The sequence below is a fragment of the Lytechinus variegatus genome, chromosome 5 (genome assembly GCF_018143015.1).
Source record: "Lytechinus variegatus isolate NC3 chromosome 5, Lvar_3.0, whole genome shotgun sequence".
Lineage (NCBI taxonomy): Eukaryota > Metazoa > Echinodermata > Echinoidea > Temnopleuroida > Toxopneustidae > Lytechinus > Lytechinus variegatus.
Window position 1 is genome coordinate 17,051,337 of NC_054744.1, and position 24,930 is coordinate 17,076,266.

Here is a 24,930-nt window from a genome sequence, read left to right on the forward strand (position 1 = left end):
ACATAATCACTAACAGTAGAGACATCATACTTCAGCTCATTCGGCTCTCGATTCATTCATAATTGTGTAGGAAGTATAAATAGATGATTGTCTTCACCATCGATGAATCAGGAATGAGCACAGTAAACATATACATACAACTTAATGAAAATTTTGATACCTTTGGCCTCCTTTTTCACGATACCATACTTTAACTACAACTTTAAACCTGAGTTTAAGTTAAACCCGACTTCAGAATACGGGCCTATGGCACTAATTCGAACGACACACACCCACACTATTGATTCAACGAGAGTATGAAGCGCACGACCGCGCAGGCCTTTAAAAACAACCGCATCAACATTGTTGAAGCTATCCATCTACCGGGATGACATTCGGGAAGTTGCAATCGCTGGAGGTTTAGCTGCACAAAATACCGTTCTCCATTCTCTTATAGTATCGTCATCAGATTGCTGAAGAAAACTGATGCAGGTCGGCTGACAGGTATGATAATTTTTTTTGCACTTTGTTTGTGATCCGATAATTAATTTGCATGGCACTGTCATGAACTTGTATCTGTGAAGTGATAGTGCTCTGAGTTAAAAGCTATTATGCCCGGGTATCAAATTTTTATTGAGCTCATGAAACATTGCTTGATATTAGTCATATGTGTAGTGGCCCAGTTATATCAGTCGCATTGCTATGCACTACGGAGATGGTTTTTTATTATATATCCTGGTGGATTGGACAGTGGGTTAAGTTATATGCAGAATTCATTAGTAAAAATGGCGGAGTAAACTGAAAATGGAAATATACGCCAAACTCTCTGAACTTCTTATATTGGAAATCGTTCTGTAAGATTTTGAATTAGATTGGCGAATTTCTAATCCAATAAGCGTAAGGAATCGATAGGGTTAAAATAAAAATGGTCTTGAATACCCTGGGCGGAAATCTGTCCACGAGGGCTGGAAACTTTTACAAGCAAAAAGAGGTTATCACCAAAAATTTAAGTTCATTTTAACCAAAACAATTTGAAAAGCCCCCCCCCTTAAAAAAAAAGTTTTAATTTAGTACAAAATACATGTATTATTTCGATTGTGAATGATGTATTTTTCTCCATGATAACAGACCAAAAATAATAGGGGGCATTTGATATTGTGTCCCCTACTATTTTGGGTAGGGGGACGCGTCCCCCTGGGATTTCCGCCCATGTTGAATACAGAATTACGCAGATCAAGCCAGGAAGAATGGGGATTCTTGTATACCATATACTAAGTTTTAAGCACGTTGTTCAATCCGTTAAAAAAAATATTGTTTAAAGTCTCAAACAAATTGATTTTAAAAGCTGTTAATAGCGACAAGTTCAAACAGTGATAATACTTTTTTTCCAAAGTGCCTTGGTTGACAGATTTGAAAGCATGTATTTTGCTAATCAAAAATATTTTGATTATTCAAGAGCGGAGAATATACTGTATATATATATATTATAACCAGCTCCTGTGTCTCTTTACTCCTTATGATTTTATTACCGTAATTTGTTAGTCTTATTTTCCTTTCCAATTTATTTTAAATGGTATATAGCTTATCACTGGCCATTATACGAAGTCATTTTTATCTGTAGGTCGAATTGGCCTCAAAGTCATAAAATTTGATTACTCGGATGATTAAAAACTTGCAATATCACTCCTACTAATGAGTTATGCAAATTTGATATTCCTTGAGGAATACGTGGCGGAATAAGGGCCATCAGTTTGAAGCTTCGATGTCCACCAACTATACCGCTTTCTTGAATTGACATTTTTTTTATTACCACGCCGGTTTACATCTATCGGATTCACAATACTAGTGTGGTCATTAACCTGACAAGCTCAAGTTTCAAAATAATAATATAATATAGGGTATTTCTATTGCGCACATATCCACCTTGTTAGGTGCTCAAGGCGCTCCTATATTACCCGGCTAAGCTAGGCGTTCATAGCGCACACAGCTTTTTAAGGAATTACTTCCTAGCGGTAATAAGCGAATAAGCGAAAATTGTTAAAGGGGAAGTTCACCCTGACAAAAAGTTTATTGTAAAAATAGCAGAAAAAATAATAAAAAATGTTGCCGAAGGTTTGAGAAAAATTCATCAAATAATTAAAAAGTTATTAGAATATCAATTATTTGATTTGTGACGTCATATGCGAGCAGCATTCCTACATAGCGAATGGTAAAAAATCAATGAAATGTCATTTTCTCAGAAAACTGAAAATGGCTTTCACTGTAACTTTTGTATATCAATAGACAAATCATTTCACACCCGATCATGAAAAGAAAACAAGATTAAGTCATCAGGAACCATACAAAATTTGAAATTCATACATTTTATATTACATAACACATGGGGCAGCTGCTCGTTTATGACGTCATAAATCCAAAATTTTGAACTCTAATAACTTTCTTACTCTTTAATGGATTCTCCTCAAACCTTCACCAATATTTTTTACTATTTTTTCTGCTATTTTTACAACAAAGTTTTCTTCAGGGTGAACTTCCCCTATATATTTTTATGCCGTCTACAATTAGGGAGATGGGTAATGATAATATTACGTTATATAGGGCCCGCTGGGATAATAGTACATTAAGAATGGAAGTGGCTACTTTGGAAAAAAAAAATTATTTTTATCACTATTATTATTATTATCACCATCATCATCGTTATATCTTTTATTATTATCATTAACATAAATTTTAGATACCACCCAAACCTATGGGTGATTATTATTACGAAAACTAGTTATTTATTTATTTATTTCCTTTTTTTATTTTGCTAGTTTCACTTTCTTAGGGTAGACTGGATGTCTTTTAGGCGATTAATTGTTGTTTTTATTTTCTGAAAAGAAATCGATCGATTTTATTAATTATGCCATGAATGGCATCCAAAATAGAAATATCAAGGATCACTAGCGTACTTAAGGGGGGCAGCCTACCCCCCCCCCCCCCCCTTGACGAGTCACAAGCAAAAAAAGGAAGCAAAAAGGGGAAAGAAAAGAGGAAAAAGGAAAGAGAGAAAAAAGGGGAAGGGGAAAAGAAGAAAGAGTTTAAGAGAAAGGGGAAAACAAAAACTGGACTGCAGACTGTCGGGAAAAAATAATAAACTGATGGGCACAAGGGGCAGTTGCAATTGATTCGATTTTTAGTTCCACCATCTTTGTTGGTAAATGTCAATTAAACTGTACAATTTTATCGGTGAATTGTGATTTTTACGCAATGCGACCTTTAGAGCTCTCTGTACCGATAGTGAGGACGGACTTGGCTGACAAGGGACAGGAAAAGTTACAGAACAATTTTTAGGTAATATAATTATAACAATAAAACTTTCGCTCGCGCTACGCGCTCGCATCAATATTTTAGTTGGATACCTGAGATAAATGTCTAGTTTTCAGGTTGAAATATCAAAACTTTTCATTGATTACTTAGAAACCAATTTGTTCACGGTTACAAAAAGTGCTTATGATATCCAGTTCTTAGGCCGTAATATCAAAAATTTCAGCTCGCGCTTCGTGCTCACATATAACTGTTTAGGTCGGAATATCCATCCTGTTCATAGTTAAATGAAGTGTTTAGAATGTCCGTTTCAGGTCGGAATATAAGAAATTAAAAATACATCATTAGAAACCAGTTTTTTCACGGTTACAAAAATTGCTTAGAATGTCAAGTTCTTAGGTCGGAATATCAAAAATTTCAGCTTGAGCTTCGCACTCGCATAAAATTCCATCCTGTTCATAATTAAATGAAGTTCTTATATGTAAAGTTTTCATGTCGAAATCTCAAATTTTCAGCTCGCACTTCGTGCTCACACCAATTAATTATTCAGTTAGGAGACATTTTGTTAATGGCTACTAAAAGTGCTTAGAATATCCAGTTCTTAAGTCGGAATATCAAAAGTTTTAGCTCGCGTTTCGCGGCCGCACGACTGTATTGTATTTATTTTCCGTCAATTAAAGATTAGAACAACGATAGATACATTTACAATTACAAAGAAATAATCATTAAAAAGACGGAGGATCGCCCTACTCAGCGTTGTTAACATATCAACGCTGTTTTACAGGGGGATCCCTTGATACCCATCCTGTAAAACTGCTTAGAATGTCTTGTGTCCAGTTAGGAATACCAAAAGTTTTAGCTCGCGCTTCGCGCTCGCATAATTTATTAAGGAATATGCCTATCCTATTCACAATTAAGTACACAAAATGTAGATTTTTAGAAAAAATTCAGCTTCGCAATTATTATTTTTTATATTATTTTAGTGTAAATTGTTAGGCACGTGCAAGGAAAGTGAAGACTTTTTTTGAGATGGGGCTCGTTAAAATTTTTGTAAACAAAATAGTCCCCCTTTAAAATCCTGGATCTGCCCCTGGGTTGGATATAGACGAGTATTGGTCGTCGGACGTCGGTAAACGGACTGATATCTGTCGGTAATCAAGGGCCTCCAACCCCCCCCCCCCACTGGAAAAAGCCTAGCTATACCCATGCTTATACACATTCTTTTGATTACCATCCCCCTTTCTATCCTATGTACCTGATCCCTTCGTCCGCCTATTCACTCAACCTTCTGACATTCCTTCCAGTTAGTGAGTGATTTTCCCCCATATCTAGTGATATATCATGTTACTGTCCCATATATTTTCACGTACATATTTATTTTTTGATGAGTGAATAGATGCATCTATTTTTGTTTAAACTGTGTATATGGAAATAAAACAAAGTGCAAATCAATAAATGAATACAGCTGATTTCAATGTCAAATACCTGTTTTATAACGTCTCCAAAAATTGCCAATTGAGCAATCGCCCGATAGCAACTATCAGTAGTAGCAAGATCCCAATTTTTTTTATTGGGCCCCCCTGGAGCCTTTCCCATCTTCAGTGCCACCTCCAGACCTACACATCCAAACGTGTATGGGGAGGGGGTGGGCTGCAAAATGCAGGGCAACGAGGACTGCGAGGTGCCCAAATATCCTCGTGTATTGGTAATTTTATGACTTTTATGACTGAATATATAACTTCTGCACGTTGTGCACATCATTTTTTAAAAAGGCTAAATAATAATTTAAAAAAAATGTTCGCTCGCTCGAAAAAAATTCCCTATACGTCATGCCTATAGTCCCCCAACCTTGCTCATCCTTGTCGCTTGCCCCCCCCTGACGAAATATGCCGGTACGCCACTGTCTAGGATCATATACCATATTTCCCTTTTTTAATAGTCGACATCCATGATCTTCATCGTAATTAAATGAAGTGTCTCTCCAGATAATTACTGGTAGTATCAAGTAACTGTTTGGTAATGTCCGTGCAAAGAACATCATTTGGCTCTACAATACTGTATAGGTACAGTAAAAGAAAGAAGGCCCCATTTAATAAAGTGTTTGTTATGACTCGGCCGGGGATCACTGAGTCACTATATTGATAAATACGTGGAAACATGCATATTTGTTGGGAAAAAAAATTACCCTTCAAGCATGCATTTTCCCAATATTGAGGGGGGAAATTACTCAACAGACATGCATGTTCCCTTTTTACCTAATATTTGTTAAATTTTTACTTTTTGTTTTCAGATTGTGCCGTGGCATGCGCCTAAATATCCAAACTTTATTGGGGAAGTTACAGACTGATGCAGGGGTTCGACAGTTCGAGCCCTGGTCACGTCTTTCGGATGGTGACGTTAATGTCGGTCCCAGACGTAAACAATCATATCTGATTGTTCAAACCCGTACGATATGATAAGGGGATTGAATTTTATTTCAAAGAAGAAATGCAACGCAACGCATGTCAAGTACAGAACATCCATGTAATAAATCTTGTATTATTATTCTTTATCTTTTTTATTTTTTTTTATGTTTTATTTAACAAAAAATCGATAAAAACAACAATGGAGGGTAGTCCGGTTCAGTTAAAAACTGGTTTACAACGGAGCCCTCCACGAATAAAAGAAACGTAAACATGATAAGAAAAGCAGAACAAATACATAGTAAATAAATAACAGAAAATGAGTATAATGAAATAGTTAACATAACACAAATCGTAATCAAAATAAAAGTTTGAAAACATAGACAAAAACAAATAAAAAAAAAAATCATGATAAGGTGTGGCTGAACGTGGTATATCCACCCCCTACCTCCCCCCACACTAGGCCAGGTTGTAAAGTTAAAGCACGTTGATGAAAGTTTTGCAAAGTTTTTGAAGTTATTTCGGGACTTAGAGTTTCGTACGGACAATGGTAATTTATTGAAAATAGAATTTGCAGTGAATGAAAATGATCTTTTTTTTTATTCAGATTTAGGGTATGGTATTTGTAGACGATTTTGGGCGGAATGTCTAGTATTTCAATGTAATGAAACTATACAGGTTTGAAACTGAACATTATTTTGCGTTTAGCTTTCAAAATAATTCATTTTTATAAAGATGGTAAATATTTTCATTGAAATCATATAGGTAAAATTAATACAGAACTTGCAATAATTATGAGGACATATATTTATGTAGACCATGCGTTTGAATATTTGTTTCTGACTTCCAGTAATAATTGATACCAGAATGCAAAATATCGTCATGATCGTGAAGGTTTTAATCAAACCTGCTCGCTTGCATGTCTGGAAATTAAAATAAATCATTTCCGAATGGAACTTGATTACATAGATATGATACCGCAATTTAATGCGTATGTTTCCGATTTTGATAACTAATTAATCTAGTTGTTGGGGATCGTTGTAAAACTCCAAGCACAGACATACGCACGTATTCACCCACACTAATCACTTTGGCAATGCTAACCATCTTTGTCGCCCAAATAAGTGATGAAACAAATTGATTTAATGTAAGTAGATTTGCTCATGGCCTCGATTGCAATATCATATGATTCCCTATGCACGTGATAACAATCGCTACATGTTTCTTAAATAGCTTTATCCTTATAATAGGTTTTAATATTTGTATCCAATTTTTCCAGGCCTTAATTGCAGATGGTGTATTATTTTTTAAGTACACACATGTGCACGCCATGATTATTTTTTTTTCAAGGCTCATACATTCAAGGAAGTAGTAATCATTTACTGAAGTTTGTAGGGAAGTACCTGGTTTTAATAATTATCTATGAAGATGGTGTATTTATGAACGTTGAAGAAAAGTACACTGTTTTGATAATATCAATGAAGATAATTATGAGGTGATAGGTAATTTAATGTTTAATAAAACTGTATACCATAAATTATAATTTTTTAGAGAAAGTAATGTCATTAGGTAATGACAAGTAATTTATTTAAGTGGAGGAAACATTCTTCTTTAGAAAATATTCATGAAGATAATGTGATTAGGTGAAGATCACTTATAACAGATGCGAGATATCAAACTTCCTTATAAGTAAAAGTAGAACAGTGAACTGACGAATATCTATTCCATATTGGTTAAATATTAGCTGTTTTAGTGTATATACTCTGTTATTACTTTCGTATAATTTTGAAATTACCTGTGAAGTGAACAAGGTCACATACGAACAATGGTGTACAGATGGAGGGGCTTGGGGACGCTTGCCCCCCCCCCCACAAAAAAAAATAAATAAAAAATCACAACCAAGAAAAAAGGAAAGAAAATGAAATAGAGAAGGGTAACATAATCTTTTTCTGAATATCATGTCAAAATCTATATCAAAATTGGGTATTTGTGATAAAAGTTTTTGCTCGCTCGCTCACAACTTTTAAAATACACTGTTAGAAAAATAAAAGAAGTTCCTGCAGCAGAGTCTCGAGAACACCTGTAATCTTACCGAATTGCGTAATAATCATTCTGTAAATTCATAAAACAAGAATTTTTCTGCAATTTAACAGAACAGGTCTGTTTAAAAAGGGGAAAAGGGTGTTCAATTTTATTCAAGGAAATTTGTAAGATTCCATACATCAAATACCAATTTCCTGTAAGATTACGCAATTCGGTAAGATTACAGGTGTTCTCGAGACTCTGCTGCAGGAACTTCTTTAATTTTTTCTAACAGTGTATATTTTGCCCGATACACCATGATTTGTAGCCCTCTCAAAAGTTTAGGCCCCTTACGGACATAAGGATGAAATTTACGAATCTACACACTAAGAAAAATAGGTTCAACTTTGCACCACTCTGAAAGGTGCAGAGTTGCACCCAAAGTTTCTTATTTGCACCTTCATGAGAAGTACAAAGTTGTCCCTTTCCCAAAAGATACAAAGTTGCGCCGTAAAGCTGTTCCCAGTGTGACATGTAGGATACACCTTTAAACGTGGAACATATTAAGACGGCCACGGATCCAACTTGCCTCAGTTTTCCTACCAAGATGCCACCGTTCCTGGCCGTCCATTTCATCTGTTTGGCCAAAGTTACGGAGTTCTTCTACGATCAAAGTCAGTGATTTCTAAGTCTACCTTTAATTCCACAATAATGAATTGGCACAAACAGGAAAGAAATGATGGATCATTTTGTATGGAGTAATACACCTGTAATTGCAACGTTTGGTCCCCCGTATATAAAGATATACAAAAAACTTATTGAAACAGTTACTAAAATGACGATCTTTGCAAAATGACCTGATTCCCCAAATAAAAAAAAAAATGCTTAAACCACTTTTCTTACAATAATTTTTCCTTTTCCTCAGCAGTCTGTCGATTAATTGTCAATAAATGTCAATATGCGCCTTTGCATAGACAGTTATGTCCTTCAGTTACACTTTATACCATCGAAAAAAAATCGACCAAAAAATGCACTTTCCATTCCGTCCAGATTACGTTAAATGACAAGTCCACCCCAACAAAAGTTGATTTAAATAAAAATAGAAAAATCCAACAAGAATAACGCTGAAAATTTCATAAAAATCGGATGTAAAATAAGAAAGCTATGGCATTTTTAAAGTTTCGCTTAATTAAAAAAAAAAACAGTTATATGCACATCCTGGTCGGTATGCAAATGAGAGGACTAATGACGTCACCCACTAACTTTTTCATTTGTAATCTACTATATGAAATATTCTGATTTCATGTGAAATCGAGTTTTATTCCTTCATGAACATGACGGGGAATTAACATTGATGTGGTTCAGTCGAGTTTTACATTATTGTCAATTCTATAAAATTTGAAAGACTGTATAATTCAAATAATAAAAAATAAATAGTGAATGATGGACATCATCAACTCTCTCATTTGAATATCACTGAGATGTGCATAAAACTGTTTTGAGAAAAATAAGCGAAATTTGAAATGTCACAACTTTCTTATTTTACTGCCAATTTTGATGCAATTTTCCGCATTGTGCTTGTTAGTTTTTGTTTCTATATTGATTCGATTCAACATTTTCTGGGGTGGACTTGACCTTTAAAAGAACGTACAATTTAGTTCCGCTTCCAATTTGTGTTCAACTCGAATTATCTTCATCAAACATAAGGCCATTAATTTGTTTAATTTCAATTTTTGGTTCGTATTTATCTGTGGATATAACATACATTTTCATAATTTGTAAATCCAGTAAATGAGGGAATTATACTTCGCGATTTAGCTCTCAAAATTAATGAAGGATAATTTCACCATGACAACCAGTGCAAATATTGAAGCGAGATTATTCATGATTAAACTGAATGCAGAAACTCGGTGTATACCATAGAGTTATATAAGTTTAGTACGTATTTAACTCTATGGTGTATACTCAATGACGTAGCAAAATGTCGTTTATATTGGATTGACATTCTAAGATTCAATGTTACCATGCCTGCAAAAGGATGGGGATTTCAGCATTTTCAGTGATTGATTCTGCATTTTTTTAAAGTCATTACTTGAATTCAGGGCCCCTTGTTACTTATTCGAAAGGAGGGAGGCGGGATCGCATCGTGTCTTGCGTAGACTAGCTTGGAGAGCGGCGTCGAAACAATTTCCAATAGGTCTAATGCCAATTCGTCTAATTACCAACTCGTCCACACTCACCATTTCGTCTAATAACCAGTTGGTCCGGTTTCCATTTAGTCCATAAACCATTTGGTCTACGTGGATAAGTGTTAATTGGGCGAAATAGATTCAAATAAAATGGTTATTAAACCAACTGGTATATTAGACGAAATGGTCATAGAAGAACTAGTGATTAGATGAAGTGATTATTGGACCAAATGGTAGGTAGACGAAATGTTGATGGACGGAATGGCATTAGACTAAATGGAGGTAGACCAGTGTGATGAGTGGACGAGTTGGCAATAGACGAATTGGCAGTTTACGGACACGGCTTTACACCGTGCCTACGCCAAACCATGTATTGCACTACACCGAAGTATATGCAAAGGCCTGCATTTAAACACGTTTACGACCTCTCGTCGAAGACACATATGAATGTTTCCTGCCATGAGTACGCAGTAGCATAAGTACATAGGTTGGGTATGAAATCTTTAGGCATTTTTGTCAGAATTAATGTTATAAAAACGTAATACAAGATCTATGGACATCAGTTAGATCTCCTTTATCATGTTTATAATCTATTAAAAAAAGAAAGAATATTCTCTTCATGAACAAATACAACATAATAATTAATTAGAAATGATTTATGATTTCATTCGAATCAAAGCTACATAGCAAATTATGGCAATATCATTATTATTGTCTTTTAATGTTAGCTGTTTTACTATTTTATTACCTAAATGAGTGCATTTACCCCCACCCCTACTCCGTCCACCTAAACAGGGCAAGTTGTGTTCTTTCCAATTTCAACTCTCAAAAAGCAGTTTCAACTTGGCACAAAGGACCGTAGCAAAGCACCATCTGGTATTGGAGAACCATTCGCAATTTTGGTGAGAAATGCGAAAGGTTTATATAATCATGATGATATCATAAATGTGCTCCAGGACCTTAAAAGGGGTACAGAGTTGTACGTATTAACGCTGCCCCTACAGTCATAGGCGGCGGAAGTGGAGGGGACGTGTCCCCCTAAATTGAGGTGGGGGAGGGGGGGGGCAATCCCCCTAAAGTTTAGTTGATAACTTTTTTTTTGCTTGTTAATTTTTTTTTCTGCGTCCCCCTAAAAATTTTTGGTGTATAACCTTTTTTTTCTTTTTTTTGCTAGTCAAAAAAATTGGGTGGTCCCCCTAAAATTTTTGGCTTCCGCCGCCAATGCCTACAGTGTGACATTGGGTTACAGGTTTTAAAGGTGCAAGGTTGAATAACTTTATTTCTTTGAGCGAAATTCGTGAAAGGATGTTGGTTAGGTTAATTTCTTTTCTTATATCTTTCTAAGAAAAAGAAAGTCTATTTTCAAGCAGGTATTTCTGCATTTATTAATAATAAATCAAAATTACAAATTTATAACAATGATATAACATCATACATACATAATGATCAACTTACAAAGGTGACAACTGTATAGTAGTCAAGTAGATATAGACATAATTCATGTAAGCAATAACAAATAAATTTAAATGCAGAGGCCAGCTATCGTAAGCTGAAAGCTTGAAATAATAGCAGCCATTGAATCCCAAGGACACGAAAAGAGAGGAATGTGTTTTTATTTTATTCATTCACACCATGTTTTAAAAAGAGGATTAATAAGAACATAATAATGTCTAAGGGGAAACGCAGGAGAATTACATACAGACTCCTAATCCCATATCAAAAATTTTAGCCTTGATCTAGCATTTTAGTCAAACGTTTTACACTAATTTCCCTTTTGTTAAACGGAATTTTAGGCATCGTTGATCCGTTACGTAGCTCTTATACGCTTTTAATTGACAACTAATTACTTTGGGGAAGAGGTATTCGCAGAGCGGTTAATTAAGTTTTAATGCATCATCTATATATGATGAACTTGACCTATACATAAAAGCTTTTTTTTAATTCTTTCTCCTGTCCCCCAAAAGAATAAGTGGTTAGTCTAACGATGTCACAGATCTCGTCATATTTTATATATCTGTATTCTTTTGATAATAAAGTGTCCTCTTTCTTTTTTTAACCTGTTTTCTTTACCTATTTTCACAAAAGACTATGATGAGGCTTATTTAGAAGGCATTTAGATTGTGCATTGACCTGATGATTAACTTTCATCGTTATACCTCTATACCCAGTTCGAAACTTAATGGACCTTTTCACAATAATTTTAATTACGCTTTCTTAGTGCATTCATTAATCTCTTTGCAATCCATTAATGGTAGCCTTATTTGTTTTTATTTTGCTTTGGTAGAGAGACTGCGTTATTTTTGTCATTGTGTGATACACCCGTCATTACAGGACTCTCTCGAAAATATTTTTTTTAGTGCTTACACTGCAAAAAATCCGGTGTTTATTTAACACGGGCCCAGAATCTGTACATGTCCACACCAGAATAGTATTGAAACAACACCAGTTTGGAATCAATCCCACGCTGTTTTAATACTAATTGGTGTTGTATAAACACCTATCTGGTGTTAGACCGAAACCAACCTGTAGTTTAACACTTCTATGGTGTGGACATGTATAGATTCCGGGCTGGTGTTAAATCAACACCAGAGATTTTACAGTACAAGAGACCACCTTGTCTAAAGAAAACAGGGATAAAAAAAACTATGCCGGCTTCCACATGTTTCACCGTATTTTAAATGTCTTTGATTTTAAATCGCTGTATTATTTAATTTAGATGAATGATACCACGTCTGATGTACATACCATGTTAATTCTTCTGATGTTATATTGTTTTGGTGTTATGCTCATAATTATGTGAAATATGTAAAATAAAGTCAGATTATCAGAACTTACTCCTATCAAAAGAATTCAAGACATTAAATGATATTACTAATAGGTATTTATATTGCACATATCCACCTTGTTATAGGTGCTCAAGATTACCCGGCTAAGCTAGGCGTTCAGAGCGCACACAGCTTCTTAAGGAATTACTTCCTACCGGACGGTACCCATTTACCTCACCTGGGTTGAGTGCAGCACATTGTGGATCATTTTCTTGCTGAAGGAAATTACGCCATGGCTGGGATTCGAACCCATGACCCTCTGTTAAGACAAGTGGTGCGAAAGGGTGACCTGTGTCTTAACGGGGTTCATGCTCAAATAAGACACACTGCTGCTAGTACTGCAGATACTGTCATATACCACCACTATGTGATATTATCTCTATACACTTTGGCATGAGCAGATGGAGGATTTACACAAAAGTAATTGACGGGGGATATTTTTGTCAAGTAAATGAATATAGATATGAATAAATAACAATTTTTTAAATAGGCCACCACCACATTCAGAAGCACATTTTTTTCCGATGACTAAAAAATGTATTTTTTTAAATGATCAAGTTTTACAAGAGGGCACCCTCCCCCTTCGCCTGGCCTGGGTATAGGTTAATTAACATTGATCCATTACACGCGAATGCTGTGCATGCTTAAATATGAACTGGGAAGTCGTTCAATATATTCACGTGTAATATCATAATGTCACGTTAAATTCCATCGATTACACAAATTAATGTTGACATTATTACTAGCAAAATTTTGCTCTTATCCCACTCCCGTTATGAAAACTAATGTGCATTACACCAGATTAGAAATATCGAAGAGAGTAGAGACTCCATTATACGATTTGCTGATGGACCAATTGGTTTGATCTCGTTATCATATTCATATCCCTGAAATTGATAACATCTTTCGACCACTCTCCTGAAATTTACTTTTTAATTTGTATCATTTATCCGATCTTGAGCAAGTGCCTTAACTGTGCATTATAAAGTATAGAAATCAGGGAATGCAATTTCCTGCTTTCCATCATATAAAGTTAGTTAACCTGTAAAATGGCAAGTGCATTTGAATAGGTTTCGCTTTCACATATATCTTTTCGAAGAAAGATATTTTCTTGTTGCCCGAACTCCTTTAGTACATCTGTATTTATTTCTCAAAGCATTATAGAAATTTAGTTGCTTTGTCATTTATATGAACATATAACACTATATTATGATTCAGAAGTCATGTGCTATATTTATATTATGCTGGTGTATTCAATCCTTCTTGTGTATATACTCAACTACACTGTTTATCAGTTTATTGTGTAGAATCCTATCTAAAATAGAATAGAGTTTCTGCGAGCCAAACAGATAGAGAAGAAAAAACATTAAAGCACAGCATTATTAAAAAACAATTGATGAATATCATCTTTTTGACGCTAGAGAATTTGGTGATTTTTTTTTTAATTTTTACTAAAAAGTTTATCAGCAGGATTTTTCATACCTTTTTCCCCCTTTTACATATTAATGAACCTGCGATTAAGTGTTTACCCTTAAAATGGGGGTAAAATGTTTATTTAAAAGTTTCCATGGAACTCAGAAAAGTTGATCTCTTTAAAAAATGGGAAATGAAATTAAAATCAAACATAGTTATTCTCTGTCTTTTTTTCCGCTCTTGGTCATGGAGCTTTTACGTGGTTTGTGATATTCTTTGTGAAACATTGGGCTATAGAGCTGGAAAGTTATAAATCAACAAGAATATCGATATGTAGTCAACATCAGGCGCTGAGTCACATGATTTACCAATATTGCAATATTGCCATCTACTACCACTATGGTGTCAACTATACCTGGACCTTTTGTCTTTATTCATGGGAGATATAATTCATTATCTGTTTCGCACTAAACCCTGGCCATACATTACGATAATCTATCTAATTTATAGTGCAATATATATCCTAAATCAGTCAAGGAAATGTAGTCATAAAATGTCACCATGTCAATTTGACAACCATGATTGAATAAATGGATCTATGATCAATTATCAAATGGATTTGACGGTGTGATCGCTTAAAAGCTAAAAGGTTTTAACATGAGTTTCTATATCCAACTATAATTAGCTATTGATTGTTGGCTTGTTTCCGATAATGTCACCAGACCATATGAATTAATAAATGTATATTTTATCAACCCTATCCCTTGAAATTTATTAGAATGAACACACGCAAAGTTGATCTCTCTCTCCCTCTCTCTCCTATCCCTCTTTCTCTTCCACTCTCTTTTTCCAACATACACTCTCTTTCTCCCACTCCCCTCCCCCCTCTCTCCCTCTTCAATTTACTACTGTTCTTGTCAAAGCTGGTGATTCAAGTCGTTCACATATGAAGATACTATGGTGGGATTACTGGACACCCTCACCACAAGTCTCTTGACAATCAAAACGATTCTGGCAATTTTGTTTTCCTATATTGATCCCAATGATACACTTTTATACTGTGACACAATTCTGTATCAATAGAACTGAATAAAATTCTGATTTTTAGTTAATCCCAGAATTGGCATTCTTGTCCGTGCAGTCTCTGGTATATGACCAAAGTGGCGATTTGGTGATATTTGTGTCCGTTTAGGGCGGCGGGGGGGGGGGGGCTATCAAAAAGACTCCTGCACAAAATTCGAAAATCGTGGGAGGGGGTCCCATCCCCGGATCACTGCCAAATATACCATTCATTTAAGAGGAAAAACATCATGATGGAATTAAAGTGCGTATACATCTTCAACACCAAGAAGAATATCATCACCCAACGCCCCGATGAAAAGAAAGAACGACAATATCTTGTTCTTGAATCACATTTTTATCATTTTCTTTTCTTGCCTTGTATAGGCTTCCAGTCGGCATGTATGGGGGAGAAAACATCGCGATGAACACCCAGTCATTCGACAAAGGTCCTAAAACAATATCACAAAATCCATCCGACAACCATGACAACAGCGGTGGCGTCTCAAAAGGTGGCACCAAGTCCATTGTCGATGATTTTGTCGACAACGCGACGACCCATGGCATTCCGCGATTCCTGAATTCATCTCGCTCGTTGATTTCTCGTCTATTTTGGTGCGTCGTTACTTTGGGATTGCTAGGAGCGCTCCTTTACCAGGGTTCGAAGCTCGTCATCGCCTTCACCGGCCGGCCGACCACGACCAAGATATCGCTCATCACTGAATCGAAGCTCGAATTCCCGTCGGTCACGATTTGTAACCTGAATATGATGCGAAGATCAAAACTAAATGGTAGACCATTGAACCTCATATCTTATCGGATTTTTTTTTAAGTTGGCTGAAAACTATAATCATACAACTCAACAACTACAGTCAGTCCATTATTATTCACCGACAAAGAATAGATTAGTCGAATTTTTAAAATTGTTTCAGAACTTTGGGTAGTTTTAGGCCAATCACTAGTTCCTCATATCAACTATCGAGACCCTATCTATTCACTAGTAGTTTATTAGTTCTCTGACGGAATTTCCAACATTATGGTTTACGACAAACTTAGCAGTCAGCCAGGGTATATCACTGTCCCTTTAGCAGGGTATTGCTAGGAGTCAATTCATATAGCAATTTCGTGAATGCGTAATGGAGAAGTAAGTGGCAAAATCATTATATAAAGATGTCCTGTTAATAGCATCTATGATAATTTTTTTTTGTCCGTAGGTACCCGGTTCGAAACACTTGCAAATTTGGACGTCGATCACCATGTCAGCGGAATTGGTGTCGACGATTCGGACTACGATTGGTTCTTTAGTAGCGACGATTCTTCTTCCGTTTCTACACCGCAAGAATCCTCGAGCACCTCGCCATCCAATCGACGTCGCCGTGCAGTTCCAGAGTCAAGCGACTCTTATAGTTAAGTGCTCGTCATTTCATTTTTTTGATTACCCAACCTCGGGTAATCAATCACATCTGCTTTTATTGGATTTTTAGGGGGGTGGGCACTGGTATGCATGAGTGCTTGGGGCCATAACAACCCCCAGGTTTTACAAGAAAATGAAGGGAAAGGTTGAAATATGTTATTTTCTGAACATCATGTCCAAATGTACTACAAAGATAGATTTTTGTAATAAAATGTCAAACTAATTTGTTCTCTCGCAGCTCTTTTTTTAGGTTGCCCCATACGTAATTCTCACTTTTTTTTTTTTTTTTTTTTTTTTTGGGGGGGCTCATTGTGGCTCTAGGAGAGGGGATGAGGTGGCACACTGAACTCACCATGCTCCTTCAAAAATACATTAGAGAGTTTAAGCATTTCCCACGGGGCCACTCTCTACAACGTACCGATACCTTTGAAAAGGTGGGAGGCCTTGGTCAAAAGTTTGTCGACTGGGACAGCAGATCATCCGATGATTTAGACCGGACGAACAATAATTGTAAAGATGTCGTTGTCCAGAGTCTGAGACGACGCTGCTGTCCCGGTCAGGTCAACCAACTTTATAGCCTGTCAGCTTTCCATAAAGGAATTGATGCGCTGTAGAGATCGGCCCCGTTTAGTAAATGTTAAATCTCTGCAATAATTCGTACATCGCGAGGTAGATTGCGGGTCTTTAACATCTTTAACACGTCCATCCAGTCTACACTCAGTTCATATCAAAGTAAGATCAGGCACTCTAGACCCGTGATTTCAAACCACATCAATCAATACCTCCTTATCACCCCTGTAATTCTCGAAGAAGGAGAATGTTGATTAGACTCAACTTGCTATTATATTTAAAGGCAGTGAATTACATTGATTTGACTCTAAAAACCCGATCCACATGGTCTTATTGATTACCTTTGTCTGTGATATGTTGTAGAAATAAAGTCCAGAAAATCGCACATGAAAATCTTCATTAAGTGCTTCAAGAGAGTAAATAATAATGATAATAATGATAAAAATAATAATAATATTAATAATGATAATAATAATAATGTTAATATTAATAATAATAGTATAATAATAATGATAATAATAACAATAATAATACACTTCATTTATACAGCGCATTTTCAACAGATACAAAGCACATCACAGAAGAAAGAATAACAGAAACACAAATAGGGAGTATGAAATATAAAAATAATAACTACAAAATTCTGAACATTTTATGGAAATATAAACTTACCTGAAACACCATCCCAATTTATTCCATATACTAACATGTGTTACATTAATATTGCCAGAAGAATTAAATGATTTTCCTGTTACAGATATCTTGAATTCTTAAATCATAGATTAACAAATAAGGATGGTTATAACAATTACAAAATCTTATTTGGCTTGCCTAAATTTTCTTTAGATGAATCTTAATTATTCCTGTAAATAGACAACCCTTTTTTTGCCTCGAGCCTTTTTCTATCAATGCAGTCTAATATTATCTTGTCGGCCTTTTTTTATTCCCACAAAAAAATGTTTAAAAAAGATGGACCATGGACATGATTAATATGATTACAAGTTAATGGCATCATTGACCCAAGGGGGAATTATTAATGGTTCATAATTACTATTATTATTATAAGCAGTTAAGTGAGACGTCGATTCATGTCCACAAACCAAGTAGCGCATCGAATAGACTAAAACGGTTTGCTGCTTATCGTGATTAGTCAATTTTCTCCTAACGTGCTCTTTATAAGAATTTATTCTTTATGCATTTAATTATATCCGTGAGTCCGTCACGTGAATGATAATGATTAAATTTATTCATGTTCTTCCAAAAAATTTCACCCCTAGGTTATTATATGGCTGGCCTCATATTTCACGCAATTGTAGGCCTATTTCCTTGTTAAATACTACAACTATGTATTTTTTGTCATGTTTTCTTAATTGTGTTGAAGAAGTATGTTATTGTGAAATGTGAAACAATAAATCGAATAAAAATTCAATTAATATGATTACGATGACCTGAATGAGATTAAAATTATTTTGGGTCCATTTTATACCCTGCGGCATTTTCCTTGGTTATTGAGATGATTACAATGACATCGTTGGTCTATTTAATGAAACTTAAAAAAAAACTTACTGACAAGCTTATAAGTACTTAAATTGTTATGTCTGTTGTGCATTTGTTATATTAAAAGTCTTTATTAAACGAAACCATTCAAGCTGAATTTCAAGGAATTGAATAAACCTCTACTGAGTTCCTGATTTAAATGCATTTAACGAATCCGTATTTTGAAATATCTGCGGTATTATAGAGGCCATTTTGTTTTAAGGGCTAACTCTGCTCTGGGCTATAGACTATAATCAAAATACTTGCAGATAACCCTTATTGGTCAATTTCCTCTCGCATGACCTTTACTCTTAGGTTATTTTGGATATGATTACGATGCATTTGATGAGATCGACGACCCGAACGACTGGGAGAGATTCTATGACAGCTCGACTGCAAGTGATTTCAGTGATTTCCAGGCCGTGGTTAGACCGACGATTGAAGAGCTCAGGGAGTATGGTCACCAGGCCAAAGACTTTATTCTGCAGTGTACCTTTGATACACAGCCTTGCAGTTATAGGTAAGTTAAATCACTGTGAGCTGTCGCGACGCAGAATGAATTCAAGAACACAATAAAATGTATTGTAAATGCCCGTGAAATGACAATGAACAGCTCGGAGGTCTTTGTCGAAAATTAGTGAACCAGATCAGCAGTTTCGTCTTAGGTTTCGGAGCTGACAAAATTTGCAAATTTGTAGTTTGTCCTGAATCCAGAATGAAACGCTGTTTGATTCATCAAGTGTCTTGGTTGCTCTTTGTCACGAAGGGCAATTCCCACTGCTGTTTGTTATTGCTATTCAACCGGGAGAGACCTTATCTTCATATCTGATAAAAACAGAAATATTCCATATTTAAAGAAATAATGAAACTTTGATATCATCGACATCAGATGCATATTATTATGTTATGCAACTGCTTAATGAAAATAAGGGAAATTACAAAGTGTCATAACTTATTTTGAGTCCGATTTGGATTATTCTAGTTTTGTTTTGCTCTCTTTAACTGTATTTTGTTGGGGGTTGGTGGACTTCGCCTTCAAGAAATTATTTCAGTTTGGTAGCTATTGTCTCCTTGGTGAAGAGTAATAAATTTGGCTCTGCATCGGGATTCGAACCCCGACCTCCTGGTGATTACAGTTGACGGAGATGCACGGTCTCTGTTAAAGAGAAACCCGTGATTCGCCTGGAGTTAATTGAATTTTAAGATATTTGGTATGGCCTTTAACAAAAAGCGAAGCACTTGGAGCATTTCGTTTAGGCACCAGTGAATATATGGAACCCTATTGTGATTATCTCGACTATGGTACGTGAGATAGTGAGTTATCCCGTATAACAAGCGATCTTTATCAGGCGATTTTTACACAATAACAAAGAGTCTAGTGCTAATGCTAATTAATGCTAACTAATGCTCTGGTGCTAATTAAATGAATTAGCAAATTGCTGGTAATCATGAGGCCTTGTCGATGTCTGATACGAACTTAAGGTATCATTCTCTTCAGATATTTTTGCTTCATAGGAAGATTAAGATATTAATAATGATACAAAATTGTTGTGTATACTTATTTAGTGCAGAAATTATCATACTTCTTTGGTTTAATTACAAAACATTATCACACTTTACAAAATAATTGAAATGTCCCTTTGTAATGATATGGTTGGATAGCCTATTTGATGTTTATTGACTTGATATACCTTTTTATGAAATGCTATACTTTTGTATTTTCATAGAAATCCACGCATCTTGTTGATTATTATCGAGTGGCAGCCGAAAGGGGGGATATAGCCCCTTTTTAAATTTTTATAACCTTTATTATAAAACATGTACATGATTATTTTTTTGTAATGTTTACCTGTCATCCCCCATTCCAGCTCATCCCCCCACCACCATTTTGAAAAAAGTCGTTCGGCCCTGTAATTTAGGATTTTCATATCGGTATTTTATTTGGTATTTTTTTTTTTTTTGCACTTATGACACATTTAATTTTCCATTTTGAATTTTCCTCCTCCATTTTTGATAGAAATTTCACTGTTATTCAAAATGTCAACTATGGAAACTGTTTCGTGTTCAACAATGCTCACAAAATGAACAGAGACATTTCCATCAATACAACGAGAACTGGCTCCCAATATGGTATGTATAGTGCAGATGCTTTTATTATAATTAAAGAATATAGCTGAGTGAAACTGATTTGTGAACACATGCCAATGGGAAGCGATATTTTGATGAAAAAGAAATGGATGGATTAGTTTCATCTGTGAACATTAATCTTTAATGAAATAAATCAATCTTTTTATTTTCCCTCGTTTAATTTGACACGAGCTCGTCTTTATATAGCACAATTATTCAACAACATTGAGGCGAACTTTAGAAAAGGTCTAGTAATTTTGAGAAAGTCATGAACAATTAATTTCCCACCTTGAGAGGAACATTCTCATGCACTATAGTCACACCAACGAAACAAACTCCGAACCAACCGCTTGTACTTTATTCGATCAAATATTACAGCGTTGATCGAAATGGTATCGATTTCACGGTGTGACTGAGGGGGTTCGATACCCCCCAAAAAACTTGCATGTATTTGAGGCAATGTTCTAAGAATTAAATCATAAATATTTCATCCCGTCTTACTCTGTAACTTGATCAAGGCCTTCACCTGACGCTGATGGTGGAGCAGCCTGAATATATCGGTGTTCTGAGCCCGGATTCTGGAGTCAAGGTCGCCATCAACGACCCTCGCATCCACGCTTTCCCTGAAGATGATGGTGTCATGGCCCCACCGGGGGTCGCCACCTCAATCGGACTTAAGAAGGTATACTTTTATTATTCGTCATATCATCATGAGTCTTACTAGCTACTACTACTACTACTACTACTACTACTACGACTACTACGACTACTAGCTAACCCCTATCATTCAGCTGAGAAAAAAATAGTGTCACCGTATTTTTGTCGTCTTGGTATCGAACCAAAATATTCTAAGACTTCTACTGCAGTTGACATTAAAATAACTAGCACTCACATTATATTTTTACTTGTACTAGGTTACTAACATGACTACTGCTCTAACATAATGCCAACTTTTGCAATGACTTCTACTTCAATGGTCTACACCATGATGAGGAGTGGGTTTCCACTACTCTCTCTCAAAAATTCCTTCCTTTTTGCCCGATATGTTGTCAAATTATTTATGACTATGATTCAACATGCGCCTCTTTCTTGCCTCCATTTTCATCTGTAGACGACAATCAACCGATTAGGCGATCCTTTTGGTAAATGTAAAAATGGCCACTCCTCTGACTATTACCAACCTGAGAAGTACGACTTCAGCCAACGTTCCTGTATGAAAATGTGCCTCCAAATGACCATGAAGAAAAACTGTTCCTGCATTACTGATATTCTTATCAATGGCTCTATGTGTGGAGCCATCGACAAAGTCCAAGGTAATAAATGAGTGGGGAAAAAAAGTTACACTAAATGATGACAATCATATTGGTGATGAAAATCGGACATCAGACGATGATGACATTGATGATATATGGTGATAATCATAATAATGATGATAGCAACTGATGATGGCCAAAATGATGACCATGGTGAAGATGATGATGACATCCATCAATGATATTCATGATTACGATGAAATGATGGTGATATTAATGATAAAATGGAGGATAATAATATCAGTGATGTTATTAATTATATGAGTTATTTTAACAATATTGGTAATAATGATGATGAGATAGTGGAAGCATGAACATGATCATATCGCTGAAATAATGATTATGACAATTATTGACAATGAGACATCAACAAAAAACAATAACTACTACTACTACTACTACTACTACTACTACTACTACTACTACTACTACTACCACCACCACCACTACTACTACTACTACTACTACTACTACTACTACTACTACTACTACTACTACTACTACTACTACTACTACTACTACTACTACTACTACCACTACCACTACCACTACCACTACTACTACTACTACTACTACTACACTACTACTACTACTACTACTACTACTACTACTACTACTACTACTATACTACTACTACTATACTACTACTACTACTACTACTACTACTACTTCTACCACTACTACTACTACTACTACTACTACTACTACTACTACTACTACTACTACTACTACTACTACTACTACTACTTCTACTACTACTACTACTACTACTACTACTACTACTACTACTACTACTAATACTAATACTACTATACTACTACTACTACCACTACCATTACTACTACTACTACTACTACTACTATACTACTACTACTACTACTACTACTACTACTACTATACTACTACTACTACTACTACTATACTACTACTACTACTACTAATACTACTACTACTTCTACTTCTACTACTATACTACTACTACTACTACTACTACTACTACTACTACTACTAATACTACTATACTACTATACTACCACTACCACTACTACTACTACTACTACTACTACTGCTGCTACTGCTGCTACTACTACTACTACTACTACTACTACTACTACTATATTACTACTACTACTACTACTGCTGCTACTGCTGCTGCTACTACTACTACTACTGCTACTACTACTACTACTACTACTACCACTACTACTACTAATACTACTACTACTATTACTACTACTACTACTACTACTACTACTACTACTTCTATTACTACTACTTTTACGAATAATAATAAGAATAATATTGATGATAAAATAATAACAATACTAACAATAATAATAATGCTATTTTAATAATCATGATAACAATAGATATAATAAAAACAATAACAATAATCACCATATTCATATTCATCATCATCGTTATCACCACTTAGCTCATGTAGTCTATAAATATAATCATTTGTTATGCAATTCCTATCAGTGTAAAAAAAATATCCTGGGATATGAATAGTTCTCTTGTCTGTTCTTATTTTAATCGTAAAATCATAATCCATATTTTTTTTCAGTGAAATGCAGATCGCTCGTTTTAAGAGAGTTTCTAAAAAACAACATCGGATGTTCATGTTCCAACCCATGCAGGTTATAAGATATTGATTATTTACATTTCTTCTAATTCATATAATATTTCTAAACATGCTACGAACAAATTAGCCAAGTTATTGGTAATAGGTGTAAGTTATATATAAATGAATTCAATTTTCAGTAACATGAAATAAACTTTCGAGCCTTTATAAGGAAGGCTCAATGAATATCTCAATAAATATGGTTTTATAAATAAATGTATATGAAATGGCAGTAGGAGGCAAAATTTCTGACCTTTTAAGTGTGATTGTTTTACATTATATCAATCTTGCATATTAGCAACCTGAAGTGGATTCTGATAAAAATAATTCAATACATTTTGACTGGCTTTAAAAAGAAATCATCTGTTTTTTTTTTTTTAAATGGAGCAATAGGTGTGTTAAATTCAATTCTTCCCTAAAGTTGTTTGAAATATACATGACTTTATGACATAAAATAATAAATTTCCATTTGCTCTTTACAATAGCTTACCATATTTATAGAAAATAGTTTAAACCCATGTTTGAACTTGTGTAAAGTTGTTTCACATCTAACTAAGATCGTATAATATAAGAATGTTTCGCACCGATGCACATCCCTTCAAAGCAAAAACTGTGGTGTTAACCGATGTACATAGAGGACCACACCAGTTTTTTTTACACTGGGTTAAATTGGTGGTGTTAGTTTTACACCTATAGGTGTTATTACAACACATTTTGTTGTTACATTTACACTCTTTGGTGTTACGTTCAATCTCTATGGTGTGATTTTTAACACCTCAGGGTGTGGTCCTCTATTAACACCAATTGGTGTCAGTTTTAACACCGCAGTTTTTACAGTGTTCATTCTCCTGGCAAATCGATTGTAAAGACACGTGACTTAACACAGAAAACGTTGGTTAACATACGAAAACCTACCAAATAGTGGTTGAAACCATGGTCCTACGCATAAATTTGTACCAATGCATTGGAATACCTAAATATTCGAAATCATATGAAATCGAGGGTGCCAAGCGACCAAGCTAACAAAAAGTTTTTTGCACTTTGAACTTACAAAGACGGTTCTAGTCCCCGTTTATTAAAGATTACTATGGTAAATAGCAAAGTTGTGAATTTACAACTATGGCAATTACCATGGTAACAGGAACACTAAC

The 24,930-nt window shown here is 35.1% G+C and overlaps 1 protein-coding gene across 1 annotated transcript in view; it reads left to right on the plus strand.

Moving 5' to 3' along the window:
- Window positions 1-243: 243 nt before the first annotated feature.
- The window catches only part of LOC121415593 (degenerin deg-1-like), a 28,792-nt gene continuing 4,105 nt past the window's right edge, over window positions 244-24,930 (plus strand). The window contains exons 1-8 of the mRNA XM_041608863.1: window positions 244-483; window positions 15,583-15,986; window positions 16,410-16,601; window positions 19,031-19,235; window positions 20,733-20,845; window positions 21,361-21,524; window positions 21,954-22,155; window positions 23,723-23,795. Of these exons, the coding sequence (XP_041464797.1) occupies window positions 15,596-15,986; window positions 16,410-16,601; window positions 19,031-19,235; window positions 20,733-20,845; window positions 21,361-21,524; window positions 21,954-22,155; window positions 23,723-23,795 (1,340 nt within the window). The 5' untranslated portion in view covers window positions 244-483; window positions 15,583-15,595. The remainder of the gene's footprint in view (window positions 484-15,582; window positions 15,987-16,409; window positions 16,602-19,030; window positions 19,236-20,732; window positions 20,846-21,360; window positions 21,525-21,953; window positions 22,156-23,722; window positions 23,796-24,930) is intronic.